Source organism: Anabrus simplex, chromosome 9 (genome assembly GCF_040414725.1).
Source record: "Anabrus simplex isolate iqAnaSimp1 chromosome 9, ASM4041472v1, whole genome shotgun sequence".
NCBI lineage: Eukaryota > Metazoa > Arthropoda > Insecta > Orthoptera > Tettigoniidae > Anabrus > Anabrus simplex.
Window position 1 is genome coordinate 156,447,247 of NC_090273.1, and position 17,480 is coordinate 156,464,726.

General features: G+C 40.7%; 1 protein-coding gene across 1 annotated transcript in view; it reads left to right on the forward strand.

Moving 5' to 3' along the window:
* frtz (WD repeat-containing and planar cell polarity effector protein fritz) overlaps positions 1 to 17,480 on the forward strand; it is a 137,554-nt gene that overhangs the window by 37,736 nt on the left and 82,338 nt on the right. The window contains exon 4 of the mRNA XM_067153590.2: positions 10,699 to 10,898. Within this exon, the coding sequence (XP_067009691.2) occupies positions 10,699 to 10,898 (200 nt within the window). The remainder of the gene's footprint in view (positions 1 to 10,698; positions 10,899 to 17,480) is intronic.

A 17,480-nucleotide genomic window follows, 5' to 3' on the forward strand; every position in this document is an offset into this window, starting at 1 on the left:
CTGTTTACTGCCCTACCCCAACAAGTTTTTCAACGCTCCGGAAAGTATATTCATGTGAACTTATGACATGCAGCTTGATACTGCAATTTTAGCCAAGGACATTCTAATATTTTGTATGTTTAGACTGACACCTATAATGATATCCTCTTTTTATGGCTTGTAAGAGCAATCAGGATCCTGATTTTTCACCATACAGGTTTGAATTTGAGGCTGATGATGCCCTTAATATGGGCGAAACATGTCCCTTAACATTTTATAATAATATTTAATTTCTAAAAAGATCTCTTTGTATTGAATAGGTGGATATATAAATAAACACTTGTAACATACTTTGTATTTACGTACATTTCAATACGGACCTAACATGAGAATTATAACATGTAATATCCGTTTATGTAAAGCGCTGGTTTCCGCAAACGTGTCGTGGAATACGCTGACCATAGCTTGCACCGTCCGAGATGCTCTTCGCATTCTTTGGCCAAGAGAAAAACAGGATGGCAAGTTTTTACTTCTTTTGAGTGATAGTGCGGCATATATGATCAAAGCTGGTGAAGTATTGAAGAGTTTCTACCCTAACATGCTGCATGTAACTTGCATAGCCGATGGCTTATACAGATTGACTGAAGAGGTTAGAAATAATTTTCCATGAGCAAACAGTACTGCTTCTTCTGTGAAGAAGGTGTTTCTTAAAGCTCCTAGCTGCACTCTCACATTCAAGGGAATGTTGCCTCAAACTCCGCTTCCTCCCGAACCCATCATCACTCGTTGGGGGACATGGCTCAATGCTGTCCTATACTATGCCAATCACTTTGAAAACATTAAAAATGTTATAAATTCTTTTGATATCGATGATGCACTCTGCATAGTGTAGGCTAAAACAGCTCTCACGAACAAGAACACTGTTTCACTTGCCTGCATTAGGGCACACTTTGCTGATATTCCTGCAGCTATTGAGCGTGTTGAGTCGGTATCGTTGCCATTAAAAGATTCAATAGAAGTTGTGGACTCCATTTAGAAGAAGGAAATACCAGGACCAGTGGGTGAAGCCTATTTACTCAAGCTCACCAAAATTCTACAGTGGAACCCTGGATTTTCAACAATGAACAGTGTGTCTACAATTCAGTACTTCAGGGAGAAGAAATTACTGACGAGGTACCATGGGGACCGAGAGCTATTGCTTCAATGACGCTTGCTCCAATGACTTCCTGTTGTGTGGAGCGTACATTTTCCTGCTATAAGAATATTTTCAGAGATAACAGAAAAAGTTTTACTCTGAAAATCTGGAAATGCATTTAGTTGTACAATGTAACAGCAAGTGAAAACTGTGTTCTATGCTTCTGAAAATGTTTCTTGAATGTATAATATAACTATTTAAAACAGTTTATTTAATCCGCCTTGATAAATACCCTCATTAAATGAAAGAAACACTATTTATTAAACCAAACATGTTTCGGGAAATCTCAACCATTCCCTTCCTCAGTGGTAAAAATTCTAAATCTATTAAACAATTTCTTTGCCGGCTGGCATTTAGACTAGTCAATACGGACCAAACACAATATTAACCTACCATGGTTAAGTTTATTAACAATGTTTCTTGATGCATTGGAAGTGACAAAAATTTAACCATTTATTGTATTTGCGCATAAATATTCTTTGTTATTTTTAATTTCAGTTGGTATGATGTGTTTGAAGTGCTTTCATTAAGCCATTCTGTCCCATATTTTGAAATGAGTGGTATAGTTTTGTACTAGAGAGGCGTGAAGGTTACAATAAAGTACAAAAAATTTGAATGAATAGTATAACTTTAGTAATGATTGAAATGATCATTAAAAACTATTTCAGGAGGATAAAAACTTAAAAAAACTATTTTGAGCTATTAAAAGAACTAAAACATGGTTTTTAAGAACCTAAAAATCCGGGCCCTACTCATTAGACATACTGTAGCAGTAGCAGAGACGTTTCACCAAATATGGGAGACACCAAGTTGGTTACTAATAATTTGTCCTCCTTTCAGTCTATGATGTTTCACAGTTCTTTCGTGGCAACGCACTTCCAACCAGTTAACTTACCACAGTTCAGTAACAACTAATTTTCAATCCGGTAGCACGTCAATGAGAATCTTTCAAAAGTTTATGTTGCACCAAGCTTTAAAAGAATGGTTTGCAGATGATTGGAACTCAATAGAAATAATCTAGACCATCCATTACTTCGTTAACACAACTTCGGGACTCCAAGCTAGAGAAGGCACGGTTACCTTGTTTCGCAACACACAAGGTAAAAAAAAAAAAATCCCAGAAAATAATAGGGGGAAAGGAAAGACGGTAACTGAAAAACGACTGAATGAGTCATTGCATCAATATTTACAATCAATTACATTACAACCTCATCACCAACAGGTATCAGGCATCATCATCACCCATAATCTTTCAGAATAATCAGTAAACTAGTCTAGGTACGACTAGAGAAAGGATATCATTAAATAACATTACAGTTCCCAGACAAAGGAAATTCAAAATCAAATCAGAACTTTTCACGCACAGCACAAACACCAAGCGAGTCATTAAAATTACCCAAAATAAGTGACAAGTAGTGCAATTTTTTTCTTCAGCTGCACAGGTTCACATCCAAATGCACACAATACATACCCCGGAAGAAAAGAAAGAGATGAATAAGAAGAGGAAGAAAAAGAAAGGAAAGGGCATATAGGGAATCATCATGCCAGCGGAATAGAAACAGCGTTTGTAACAAGTATAGGAAAATCCACCAAATTTATGGTTTTTAAATAAGAACATGTTAACCAAGGAGAAACAGGATGAACACGGTTGGAGACTTCGAGCTCAATTAGATGGAAGGTACGCGTAATGTTTGTCATCAACAACAGATTCATCGAATAACACCAAGCAAAGCATAGCATCAAGATAGAATTGGTAATAATTGAACACAAGATAATCATAAACACCGTGGGAGGGGAAGGATAGAAGTTTTTAGGAATAGAATACATGAGAGTAAAAGGTTTTGATACCAGCCGTTTAACCAAATTCATAGGAATTCCCAAAATATATCTCCATAATGATCACCCGATTAGATGAAAAGGTAAAGAAATTTACCTCAAACCAGGTAACCACAGGAAATCAAGGAGCAGTAACCTACATAATACACCACCAACAAACCTCTAATGGCTGGTAAGGAGTCAAATGATAACCAATGCTCAACAGGAAAAGACAGTTTCATGATTATGTCAGGAAATAGGCTATGCAAGCAAACATAAGGATGGGAACAAGACATCACACAGGGGATCAGAAGGTTGCATTTACAATTAAGAAGCAAAAGATGGGTTGCAGACACCTATAAATAAATTTACACCCCATACTTCGATGACACAGAGGCAACATGAAAAGAAGCAAGGACTTGCCTCACCAAGTGTCTTAAACAATAAATGAACAGTAACATCAAAACCACACCATAGTATAACGCTACTAAAATGATACTAGAGTACATGTGTTATTCTTCGAAGGTTAAAGAAAAAAAACTTTACAACCCACAACACATGCCAACAAATCACAATGTAATCACAATCAACAGCTAAAACATTTCCACTATATCATCACTCAAATAATTCCCAACAAGGATCATAAAACCATATCAACAAATTAAGAGGAGATTGTTCCTTCACTCCTCAGGCTTAAGGATCCTTAGTCGCTAGATAATCAGCACACAACTCACCTTACCAAAATTGGTCAATAGTAACATTTACTCATTACCAATAGAAATTTACCCACCGAAGAAGGTAATTATAGTACAACCAGAATGACTCAACTCGCTTACAGAAACGTGGACTGAAGGTAGATAAGCAAACTCAGTTACATGGGTAATACATAACCTCACCATCATAATTCATCAAGTTAACCTTTGGTGTTTACTCAAATCTAGATTATTACGGTTTAGACGATTAGCCCAGTCCAACCCAAATACAAGACCTTCCCAACGTCAACACACATGCATGGTTCAAAATTCTATACTCCACACTACAAGTTCATTAACTCCCCGAACAATATTATTACCATATTTCAGATTTTTAAAACAAGATGATGTTAAACCGAAAAGATAACTGGTGAATTACCCTCACAATCTCAAATTTAGAATTAAGCAATATCAAACACACAATTATACAGAAACTCACGCAGGCTTTACTTGAGAGAGATGAACTCTCCTTATCCTTTTGGCAATAGGATCACTTACAAGGACCTTGGAATCTCGGAGCCAACTTGGAAGAAAATTTATTGATAGCTTTGCTTATGGGATAACATTTAACAAAAACTTGATCTCCAACCGTCAGCTTGGTGGATTTGCGTCCCTTGTCATAGTTTTTCCGAACTTTCTCATATGACACGGCTAACTTTGCCTTGGCTTCATCCCACACCTTACGGACATTACAAGGGGTAGACAGATCCGGTAACAGCTCCTCAATGTGAAGGAGGTTTGACAGAGGTGAAAATGGAATAAAACAAAACATTAATTCCATAGGAGTCTTGCTGAATGGGTTGCTGAATTGAAGGCATATGACAGCCAATGTAGACAAGTATCCCACTTGGTCTGGTTGGAATGATGGTACGCAATTAGTGCAGCTTTCAAATTCCTGTTCATCCTCTCCGAATATGAGGGGTTCGGGTAATAGGCAGTAGTAGTGACATGCGAAATGCATAAGTCAAATAAATATTTCTTAAATGTGTGGCTGGTAAAACCACTAGCATTATCTGAAACTAAGTACTTAGGTGTACCAAATGAAGCAAAAATGGAATTTAAACAGTTAATAGTTGTTTGTGAATTTGTAGATCTGGTTGGGAAGATCCAACAAAACCGGGTAAAAGCATCAATGCACACTAATGCATGAGTATTCCCACGAGAAGACCGAGGTAAGGGTCCGATATGGTCGATAAACAATCGCTCCATAGCTCTAGATGCTTGGGACGAAGACAGCAATCCCATTCGGTTATTTAGATTTGGTTTACTAACTGCACAAATTCTACATGATTTAACCATAGATCATATGTCACTATCCATCTTCTTCCATATGAAAAATTGTCGAATTTTTTGCCTTGTTTTAAATACACCTAAATGTCCACCAAGAGGGCTATCACGATAATACTGGAAGATGATAGGAACAATAATTTTCGGAGCAACAATCTTTAACCTTTTATCATGACGGGACTGACACAATAGGACACCTTTCTCACAGGAGTATGGCTTCAGATTTTCCCCGGACATGATTTTCTCTAAAATTATTTTCAAATCAGGGTCATCCTTTTGATATTGAGCAATATCTTGGTACAGCATAGGAAGGTTAGATAGGATAGGGTTTACTTCTACCAAACTGCACTGAGGAGTAACTTCTCCAGAATTTTCAAGGGGGTCTTTTTCACCATCAAACATACGACTGAGCCCATCCGCAATTACATTATCAGTGCCACGAATGTGGCGAGCATTGAAATTGAAGGCGGAAATCCTTAATGCCCATCTAGTCAATCTGCCAGTTCGCTTAGGCCTTCTAAGCACCCAAGAAAGAGCCTCATTGTCAGTCTCCAAATCAAAATTTACATGTTCCACATACATATGGAACTTTTCCAATGAGAACAGAACTGCTAAACACTCAAGTTCATAAGTCGAATACTTCCTTTCCAGGGGAGAAAGTGCCCTGGACGCGTACGCAATGGGTCTTCTTCCTGTTTCCGAATCCTGCAATAGGACTCCAGCGATAGCTTTCCCAGAGGCGTCAGTTTGGATAATAAATTTCTGGTTAAAGTCAGGAATAGCAAGCACCGGGGCATTGCTAAGGGCCATTTTTAGGGAGTCGAAAGCAACTTGTTGAGGTTAATCCCACACAAACTTGACATCTTTCCGCCGTAATAAGTTCAACGGGGCAGCGATTTCAGCATAATTAGGCACAAATTTCTGAAAGAAATTGGTCATCCCGATGAACCTAGCAACGCCCTTCACATTTTTGGGTGGTTCAAAATCGTGGATGGCCTGGGTACGGGCATGATCTACAGAGATGCCCTGTGCCGATACAATATGCCCAAGGAAGGAAATTTGAGATTTAGCAAAATTAGTCTTTGAGAGTTTCACGGTTAGCCCAGCTTTCTTTAATCTTTCAACAACCTCCTTGATATGCTCGAGATGATCCTCAAAATTAGTAGAGTACACGACCAAGTCATCTAAATAATTAATTAATCACGAACTTAAATTTTACATCGCCAAACACAGCATCGAGCAAGCGAATTAACACAGCGACTCCCGTCGATAGCCCGAAAGGAATCCTGGTGTACTCATAGAGGTTCCAGTCGGTAGCAAAAGCAGTGAGAGGAATGGAATCTTCATCAAGTGGTATTTGGTTATATGCTTGATTCAAGTCAAAAGTTGAAAAAAATTAGCACCATGGAACCAAGAAAAACAGGTATGTAAATCAGGTAAGGGGACAGACTGCAGGACGATCTTATGATTCAGTCCTCGATAATCAATAACCGGCCTGTAACCACCAGAGGACGTAGGAACCAGGAACATTGGGGCAGAGTACGCAGAAATAGGAGGTCGTATTACTCCATCCTTGAGTAACTGTTCAATTATTTTTTTCAACTCGATCATCTTAGGGGGAGATAGTCTATAAGGAGGAGACCTCACCGGAATTCTATCAGTTACATCGATATGATATTTGAGCACATTAGTTAGCCCAAGCCGATCAGTAAAAACTTCAGGGTATTGAGCGCAAAGCTCACGAATTTTTGAAGCCTGTTCGTCCGACAGATGATCGAGATCCAATTTGTCATTCTCGCCCTCCTCACTATTCTCATCCAATACACAAGCTACCCTATCCTGAAACATCTTAACATCATGGAAATAAAATTTTCGATTAGGGCAGAATTTAAAGGAAAACATTCTATCTTGCAAATTCAGGAGCATTCCAACTTTAACTATAAAATCGGCACCTAATATGATTTGATGCGACAAATTAGAGGCTACAAGGCAAGTAATTTTCCACGTAAATTCAGCTATACGAATTTTGACCACAGTAGAACCAACAACTTCCAACTTACTCCCATTGGCAGTTACACAATTAACTTTTGAAGTTACAATTTCGGGCAATTTACAGCATCTTTTCATTTTCCGATACCAGACATCATTAATAAGAGAGACAATGCTCCCCGAATCAATTAGACCCAATACAGGTTCGTCATTAACCTCAATCTGAATTATAGAAGTTTTCGGAATGACCCTCCCTGAAATTCTCAAATCTTGAGGGACACGAATCTCATCCCTTAACTGCTTATGCTTAGGCGTACCTCCATGGAATTCATTAATTTCATTTACTAGTCACCGTGAATTATTTTTGTTGAAATTAGGGCACTGTCTTTTCACATGTTGTCTAGAACCACAAATAAAACAACAGATGCTCTGGTTCTGGACTACACCACTTCTACCACTAACTGAAGGGCACTTGTTCCTGAGATGGTCCTTTGACCCACACGCATAACATTTCTTACCCTGAACTTCATTAGGAGTATGAGAGGGAAAATATGCGGAGTTACTAGGAGGTGGGGGAGGTGGATAGTTAACATGACGTGATTCATCGCCGTACTTAACATCTTCGGCGAAGGAACACGCCTCCTCTAACTCAGCGAAGGTAGTGGGAGTCCTAGTTAACGACAAGAAGGATCTGTATTGTGGAGCAATTCCCTTAAGAATCCTCGCTACCATCTCATCTTCAGGTACAACAATTTTGAAGACTTCGCAAAACAATTTCAGGTCTAGAACATATGCTAACAAGCTTTCATGAAGAAACTGAGTCCTGAAACAATGTTTAGGGATTAAACTCTGTAATGCAAGGGATGGGATAAATTTAGATAGAATTAGCTCATGAAATTCAGTTATACTTAGATTATTACTAATAGCCTTAGAAATTTCCTTCTTTAATATTCCCTCACAGTAAGGGAATAGAACCCTAAAGATACCTAGGGAGTCCATAGAGAAAACATTGGCAGATTCCGTCAACTCCACTAAAAAGCGCATAAATCTAATAGTTTCATCAATGGAGTTAACCGAAAATATTTTTACATTTTTGAATAACACTTTGATAGAATTAGGGGTACCATTAGGTTTAGCTAACAAGCCTTCTAAAACAGGAGCAAGGGCGCAGCAATGAGCTGATTCATTGCTCGGCGATTCAGGGCAACCAGAAGTGTTAATCACTTCCTGACTGTCACTCTCATCTTTCCTAGACCCACCACTCAAGGTAAGTTCATTGACATTTCTCATATTCATGATTATATCTAATTCAACAGAAAGGTTAATTCCCAATGTTAGCAAGGAGGTGCACCGAGCAAGCAATTCAGGTTCGGGTGACAATGATATTAAATCCTGAACCCTGTTGATATAGTGACTAGTTCTGGATTTTAACCTTTTAACTTGATATGCCGAAGGTTCCATGTCACTTAATTCCTTCACAACAGTATTGATTTCAGCTAATGCATTACTAATAAGCTGCACTGACTCACCCAATTCGTAGTTTAAATTTCTAGGCTTTACCGGACAATCCAAGGAATCCATAAGCAATGCAACATCACCCGGAACCGACCCAGACGAGGTCACCCCGCGCACCTCCAGTTCATATATCAGCTCACTTTTCCTTAACATGCGTGGCAGTAAGACAGACCGGGCAGACATTTTGGACATGAAACAGAAAATTCCAATAAAATTAAAGGTAACCTTGCCTTTCTCCTTACACTCTCTCTTACACTTTCAATTATAGACCTATCTCCTTTTCCAGTCAGTATATTCTCTTGTGAGAGCAATATAACTTATTGATTATAAATAAATCAGTCCAAAAGGTAGCCAACACGGCAGTAATAATACTTCAAACCCACGCGTAGCTACCAAATACTGTCACAACACAACAGTATAACAACCAACCCTACCTTGGTGTCTCCGAAACTTCCCAATCGGTAGTAGTTTGGCAACACTGGACCTTACAAGAAAACAACCGAAATGAAATACTTACCACGATGTCCAAAGAAGAAAAGGCATGACAAACGGACACCGGTGCCAGAGGCTATGTGAATCAAACCCAAGAGAATGTACTAACTATAAAGGAAAGACAGATTAAAAACTTAAACCAACTTTAATGGATTTGGGGTTCAATTCTCGAATGACATTAATAACCTTCAAAACAATTCAATGATTAAAAGAAAAGAAGAAAATTATCATCAGACTAAAAGAAAAGATAATTAAACTTGGGTCGACCTTTGAAAATATAAGAAATAAATCCTGGGATTACAATCCTTGAAAACCAAATTAATTAATCAGTTTAATAGTAGACCAGTAGTGGAATAATTGAAGGTAAGTTGGGGCTTGTTTCTCGACACGTCTAGCATAATTCCATGAAATAACCGAAGTGGCAAATAAATGTTACCAAGTTTTAGGCGAAATAGAACCCAGTCGTTATTAAATTACACCATAGGAACGGAAGACGTATTTCAACATTAGAATTAGTAAACTGGAGTACAATACGAGTCCATACACCGAATCAAAATACAATCGACAGCTATCAGCTGTTTTTTCAACACAAGGAATCCATATTTGTTTACAACAGTTCCCATAGAAACGAATCACATGTCGCGATTAAAACATGGCTACCAAACATTATCAGATAGACATCGACCAAACAACTCCAACTTACCGATTTTCATCTGTGATCCACCGAAATAATGCTTAACTGTCTGTTACAAGAAGTTTCGAAATGAAAATTTACCAACACATAAGAAATCTGAGTCTTGATTTTAACAATTTACATCTTATTAACGCCAGAGTAAAGGCTAACGCGTGATAAGGAAATTCCTCTTGATAACTGTAGTTTAAAACATACTCGCAATTCAGATTTTTTTTTTTTTTTAATTGTTCGGTCCAAACCAAAACTCTTGAGGATTGTGGAGATACCTCGGTGGGAAAGGGTATTCATGCAGATTTCATCATGCAGGGTACTTACAATTTCTCGGAAACAAAATAAGTTGATAAACAAACCACAAATCCAACTAGAATTTGTGGCCGGTTGGCCACAAATTTAACCAGGGTCGAAAATCAGCCACATCTCGCCCGTCTTCATCTTTTGATCGGGTTTCTTTTAAAAAACCAAGTATGTGCGACCAAGTTCGAACAGTTTGGCTTCAGAATCTCCAACAACAACTAGGAAAAAAAAACAAAAAACTACGCACATATTGTCGAACTCGATCGATAATCGGCAGAGCAGCGCTGAACTTCACGCTGTGCTCACAGATGGCAGTAGGATGCAGTTCAGATGAAACACTCAGTCTGATAGCCAACTTTTCTACTGGTAAGAACCCGCTTCTTATGAATCGTGTACAATTCCATCGGGCTTCGAATGACCTTTAAATAATTTTTTAAGTCCATGCATTCTCGAAATGTGCGACATATATGCATACGCCATACTGTTCAAAATATTTCTATTTGTCTTTGTCATAAAAGCCAGCTTTCCGGGGGCTATTCTTCTGTACACATACTTCCCAGATAACAGTACTTCTTTACTTGATCAATTTTGGTGCCAACTGTCTCTATATTGGTTTTGATTTCACTGATATTCTTCCTTCATATTTTTCAGAGTTGAATTCATAATCTTTCTTCTGTCTGTTTCAGTGATATTTACAAAAGCACATATAGTGTGCTCGTATAACGACAACCAAATAACATTAATTTATTTCACAAAGCCGGCAATAAAGCGTAACTCTCCTGAAAAACTAAGTCGCTTGGAACCCAAACTTCAGGTGTTAGAATTGGCTGGTCCTACTGGACGTCGTTTAGAGCGTAAATTATCTGCCAATGTTAGTGGGGATATGGTGAGTATTTTGGTACTTTCTAGCATGTGGTTATAGAATTAACTTTCTATCATTTCTCTAATTAATGTTGTGGGGAACTGAATGCGTGTTGTTTTCCCTCTTGGAGGAGCTAAGAATGTCAACAACTACCACCACTAACAATGTTGGTTGGCTCATAAGTATTGTTCATAGAGCCATCTGTGCAACTAAAAATCTGCTATTGAAAACTGATAGCCATTCCAAAGCTTGTGAGGCACTCGTTATGACATCAGGAGATTCCCAAGACTTACATTGCTGATGTCCAAGGTAAGTTTCACAGTAACACAACCTAGATTAGGACCCCTGTTGATCATGGCAAACCATTTCATGATGAGGTTAGACTTCATCAAGGATCGGTGTTGAGTCTCCCCTATTTTTCAACTTGGTAATGGACCATGTAACTTGCAATATCCAGATACTGACATCCTACAAGTGGGTATCAACCTTGCAATGACATGGACTACATGTTAACTGCACTAAAACAGATTGCACAGAATGTGCTTCTGGTGGCAGTAAGAGAACAGGCTGCAAAATATGGATAGATAGTGAATACCTATCAAGTGTCCCACAGCTTAAGTGTCTTGGTTCTGTCCTGACAACCAATGTGAGTGTTGATGAACTGAAGAGGAGACCCTTATGGGGTGTACTCTGCGATCCAAAAATGCAGTTAAGAACCATAGACAAGGATTGCTATGCCACTGTTAAACCTGCTGTGATGTATGGAGCAGAATGCTGGACCACAAAAACAGTGCAAGAACAATGACTGCATAAATGAAACAGAAAGGCTTAGGTGAGCAGGAGGTGTTTCCCAACCCGACAGGATAGAGAATGAATTCATCAGAGGCTGTATGAATGTAAGCTCATTTATCCTTATAGCCCAGATTTCACTCTGTGATTATCATTTATTTGGACCATTCAAAGAACCATTGGGATGGGGACATCAGCGATAATACAAGAGTAGAGGAGTTTTGTATACACAACTGATAGCGTACATGTCCCTGTTCCTTCTTTAAACTGTTAATATGTTTATATATTTCGTGGTTACGTTGGTGACAATAGAGATAAATTAGTGCAGCTGATGAGTTAGTTAATCGTGTGTTCCTTATCCACATACTATATCTTTCAGTGTTCTGGCCAACAGAACCTATTGGTGTAGTTAACAACTATCTATCATGAATTTTATCTTTGCACTTTTGATGTTAAGTTTAACCTTGCACAGTAAGTATTGGAGGTCCTTTAAGATTGTCAGACATCTACCTACCTTATTTACTACTGTGCCACTGATCTTCACACCAGTCTCTGAATCCACAAGAGCTGCTTTGAATATTCAATCTGAATGTAAGTTAAAGAGCAGATCTAGCTGCTTTTATTGGGTTTTTTCCAGTTATCGAATCAAGTAATCCTGGTGAGGGTCCCATACACTGGAACCATACTCTAGTTTGGGTCTTACCAGAGACTTGTATGCCCTCTCCTTTACATCCTTACTACAACCCCTAAATACCCTCATAACCATGTACCCTTTATTTACAATCTCATTCATGTGATTTCCCCAATGATGATCTTTCCTTATATGAACACTTAGGTACTTAGATAGATAGATAGATAGATAGATAGATGGATAGATAGATAGATAGATAGATAGATAGATAGATAAGAAATGGGTGAGCCCTGTCTTCGCAGAGCTCCACATGTAGGTCTATGAAGACCCTTTGTGCCCCTTAAACGGGTTTGCCTAGTCCAGCCCTAGTGCTCCTATAAAGGATACCAGTGTCCGGATATTGGCATTCTTGATGTCCTCCAGGCTCACAAAATGTGAGCCAAGGTATCGATGTCTAGTGCTAGCAAGAGCCTCGCACTGACATAACACATGCGCGGAGGTCTCCTCCTCCTTACCGCATCTCCTACACATCGGATCCTGGGTGATTTTCATGATGTGTAGGTGTCTCTGTAAGGTATTGTGCCCTGTTAACAGTCCAACTACCATTCTCATCCTGGTCCTATTCAAATTCATTAGGACCTTTTTATAACTTTGGCTAGGCCCTTTGATAAGTTCACATGCCTGCCTTCTTCCAAATATCTAAGTGAGACTGGTTTGTCCACTGGGATATTACCAGTCTTACGCTTCGGAGTGACACTCCCAGGAAGGGCTCTGGTCCTGTAAAAGAACCTTTTGAGCCTTGTTTCGCTAGTTTGTCAGCTTCTTCATTTCCACTGATACCTGTGTGCCCAGGGACCCATAATAGGGTAACTGAGCTAAATTCACACAGCTGATCTAACATCCTTTGGCATTCCCATACCAGTTTTGATGTTGTTTTAACTGCACATAGTGCTTTTAGCGCTGCCTGGCTATCACTCCAAATAGTGATGCGTCTTCTGTGTCCAGGCATATTCCATATATATACAGCACAGGCTAGTATTGCTTATACTTCGGCCTGGAAAACAGTAGCATATTTCCCCATAGGAAGGGAGAGCCTTATCTTAGGCCCCCAGACCCCGGCACCTGTGCCCGTCTCCGTCCGCAAGCCATCTGTGTACCATGTACAGCCCCCAGACTTATGATGGGCCCCAGCATCCGCGGCCTACTCCTCCCTTGTGGGTATCACCCCTGTAAATTTATAATTCAAATTAAAGCTAGGTTTCATCAGATCCCCGATCATCATTGTCATAGGGCAATTCTGGTGAAGCCTTGTAAGAATAGAGGCATGACCTCAATTTGGGTTTTTGAAGGACCATCCTCAGAGTGACCAGAGGCGATAGGCACTCATTCCCGCTATTACCTTAACATATAAATGTAAGGGGGGAAAACCTAGGATGGCCTCCATTGCACATAATGGTGTAGTATCCAGTGCCCCTGTTATTCCTAGACACGCAAGTCTTTGGACACTGTTTAACTTGGTGGTCACAGTTTTACTCTCTGAACCTGGCCACCTGACTAAAGATGCATAGGTGATCGTGGGCCGTACAATAGAGATATAAAGCCACTGGACCACCTTAGGTCTTAGGCCCCAAGTCTTCCCGACGGCCCTGCGACAGGCCCACATAATCTTGCGAGCCTTATCCACCTTATAGTCTATATGTTTCTTCCAACTCAGTCTTGCCTCAAGGATTACACCTAGGTACTTAACTGAGGTTGTCTTAACTAATTTTTTCCCAAATAGGAAAGGCTCTGACAGTCCGTCTAGCCTCCTCGGTAAATACCACGAGCTCCGTCTTATCGGGATTAACCGACAAGTCTGTCTCGTGGCACCATCTTTCCACCCTACGTAGAGAGCTCTGTACGAGCTCGGAAACCATGCTGGGGAAATTTCCTACCGCCATCAGGCTTATGTCATCTGCATAGCCTTGGGCGTATATTCCTCCAACATTTAACCTGGTAAGTAGTTCATCCACTACCAGACACCATAATGTTGGTGATAATACTCCTCTCTGTGGACACCCCCTGTCTATATTAGCTCTCAACATTACAGCGTTGAGGGTAAACAGAACTTGACGGCCCTGCAGTGAGGCTATAATCTATTTTATGAGCATGCTGCTCACTCCTCTTCTCTCGAGACTACGTTCTATGGAGCCCAAAGATGTATAATTAAAGGCCCCTTCTATATCTAGGAATACAACCATAGCAAGTTGTTGCTGATCCAAGGCACTCTCCAGCCTAGAAACTAGCTGGTGTAGTGCCGTCTCAACCGACTTCCCTGGTTGATATGCATGTTGATGAGAATGCAGGGGAAAGTCTCTTAATACTTTCTCCCTGATATGTCTATCCACCAGTCTTTCCAAGGTCTTAAGTAGAAAAGACGTTAGACTAATGGGTCTATAATCCTTATGTCTAGTATATGAAGACCTTCCGAGTTTAGGTATATACACCACCTTCGCCTGACGCCACAAGGAGTACACGTACCCCATAGTGAGACAGGCTCTAAAGATTCTGACCAGGTATGTTATAAGGACTCCCCCCCCGCTTCCTGAAGAAGTAAACTGTATATAGGATAATATTTTTTTGTTTATTTTCACCTATTTCGCCTCCGGAGGCGAAACATGTCTCATCTGAATAATGTTTTAAAGTAAATGCCAACATCTTGTAATGTATTGAATAGGTGGAAATAAACAAAAAAAAAAAATATTATCCTATATACAGTTTATGAAACTTTCAATACGGACGAAAAATGATTTTCATCACTTGTAATAATCCTGAAGAACTGCCGGGAAGATCCCATCCACCCCTGGGCTTTTGTAAGGATTCTAATGCCCACTTAACCCTTCTTGGGGTAACAATCTCTGCGGCTTCCTTCCAGCCACTTTTATCGGGTCTGAAGGATCTGCTCGATTCTACCTCACTATTCGTGACTACCGAACCTGGAAAGTGGGCATCAAGCAGTAAGTTCAGGGTCTCCCTCTCTATCCAAGGTTAAAATTTTATGAAGCCTTGCCGCTTCATGTTGACTTTCAATGGAGTCACAAAACTGTCTCCAAGATTTCCTGGAAGCCTTTTTGACTTCTGACTTGTACCTTCTTTGTGATTCTTTGTAAGAATCTAGGCTTTCTTGATCCTGAAGTTCCCTGTATTTATTCCAGAGCCTTCGTGTATTTCTCCTCAGGTGTTCAAGATAACTATTCCACTTGAAGCTTCCTGTTACTCTTTTTGCCTTAACAATAGGGCAGTTTTATTCATAAGAGATAACCAGTGTCCGTGTGAGGAAACTCACACTGAGCTCCAGCTCCTCTTTGTTTTTAATTATATTTGAGGGTTCTCCCTCCAGTCCCCTCCTCACGTCCTCCCTAAAAGACGTCCAATCGGTTCGTCTAGGGTTTCTATAAGATGGGATCTCAAGGGAGCCCTCTATATAAAACACAATGTGTCTATGATCTGGCAAGGAAGGCTCCAAAGAAACCTTCCAGTCTTTAAATTCCTGTATGATTCCCATGGAACCCAGGGTAAGATCTATGATCCCCTCACTCCTATTATTAATGAAGGTAGGGGTATCACCAATGTTCATGATCTCAAGATCAGTTGTACATAGAAATTCTATGAGGTGCTCTCCCCTTCGGTTTGTATATTTACTTCCCCAAATGCTGTGATGAGCATTGGCGTCACATCCTACTATGAGGTTTAATCCTTGTTTCCTACAGTATGTCACCAGTCTCTTGAACTCCTCCGGCGGGGGTAGAGATTCAGAGTCTCCTGGGAAATATGCAGAGCAGACAACCGAGGCTTTGGCTGTCCGCCCTCTTCATATCTCACTAGGACTGCTACCAGGTCTCTAGTAATGAAGCCTGGTATAGCCCAGGCGTTGTGATCTTTAACTAATATACATGCTCTAGGCTTCTCCTCTGCTATTCCACTGAATAAAGTGAAAGCTGCACATTTTAGTCCCATGATTTGCCCCTGTCTAAGCCAGGGTTCTTGTATCAGGGCGACCGAAAACCTGCCCTTTTGGATACTTCTAATAAGTACCCTAGAGGCCGCTATGCAATGTTATATATTTGCTTGTATGAAAGTAATCGATCTTACCTTCATGCAATACTTTACCTTATGCGGTCTCCGGAATGTGCTGCTCCGTCTCCCGCGATGAGTCTTGAAGCTTGGCTGGCCCAGGTTTCTGTCCGGGCTCCCGCTCTTCGCCCCTGTTGGTCTCGGTATTGTCTGTGGTGGGGTTGGTCCTCTGCTTGTCACGCTTGCCCTCCACCAAGGTGAAGGTAGCCACATGCACCCCGCAGAAGATCTTCTTCCCCACCACTTTCTCCACGTCTCTGGAGTCCATGCTGACCACAAGTCGGACACCTCTCTTCTCCTCCTTGCGGTCGTAGACCCTCCAGCTGGTGAGATTTAAGCCATGGTTCTTGCGTGCCATTCTTCCCAAAAGAACATTATCGTCCTTTGGTTGTCCTGGTATCCAGACCATGACTCTCTTGTAGGAAAGAAGTTTATCCATGCCCACAATTGTGAGCCTGGCTCCTTCCCACCTGTAACAAGACTGGAAAGCCATGCTACAGTCTCGTCGTTTTCTGCTATAATGACGGCCGCACCTCTCGACAGATAGCAATCCAGGAACTGAGGCTTAATGGGCCCCTGCTCCGGAAGCTCATCTATCAGATTGGTGATAGCCTCTTCCACAGCTTCCACCTGTTTCTCGGTTAGCTGCTGGTCAGGATATCCTACAGGTACTATGGCCATCCTGATCCCAGCTTTAGCTATCCTGGCATATTCCACCTTGGGTTTTTTGCGGGTCTGCAGGCCTTCTTCTGGGGTTGCCCCCGACAGAAGTCGTTTCCCCGTTGGCATCTTGGTGGGTGGGGTTCTCTGTGCCCTAGAAGCAGAGCCCTTTTCAGGGTCCCGCCTCTTGTGCCCATTGGATCCCCCCACAGTTGTTACTGTCGTGGTATTAGAAGGCCCTTCAGCTCCCGGAGTTAAGCCCTCTTTGGCCTGCTCCCGGGCCTTTAAGGCCTTCTTATATCTCCTCTTCTCAGCGCCAGAGCGCTGTTTCTTCTTCTTCTTCTGGATCTGTAGATTGCCTACCTCTGTAGTGAGCCGTCTAACTGTCGAAGATGAACTATCCGAGGGTATCT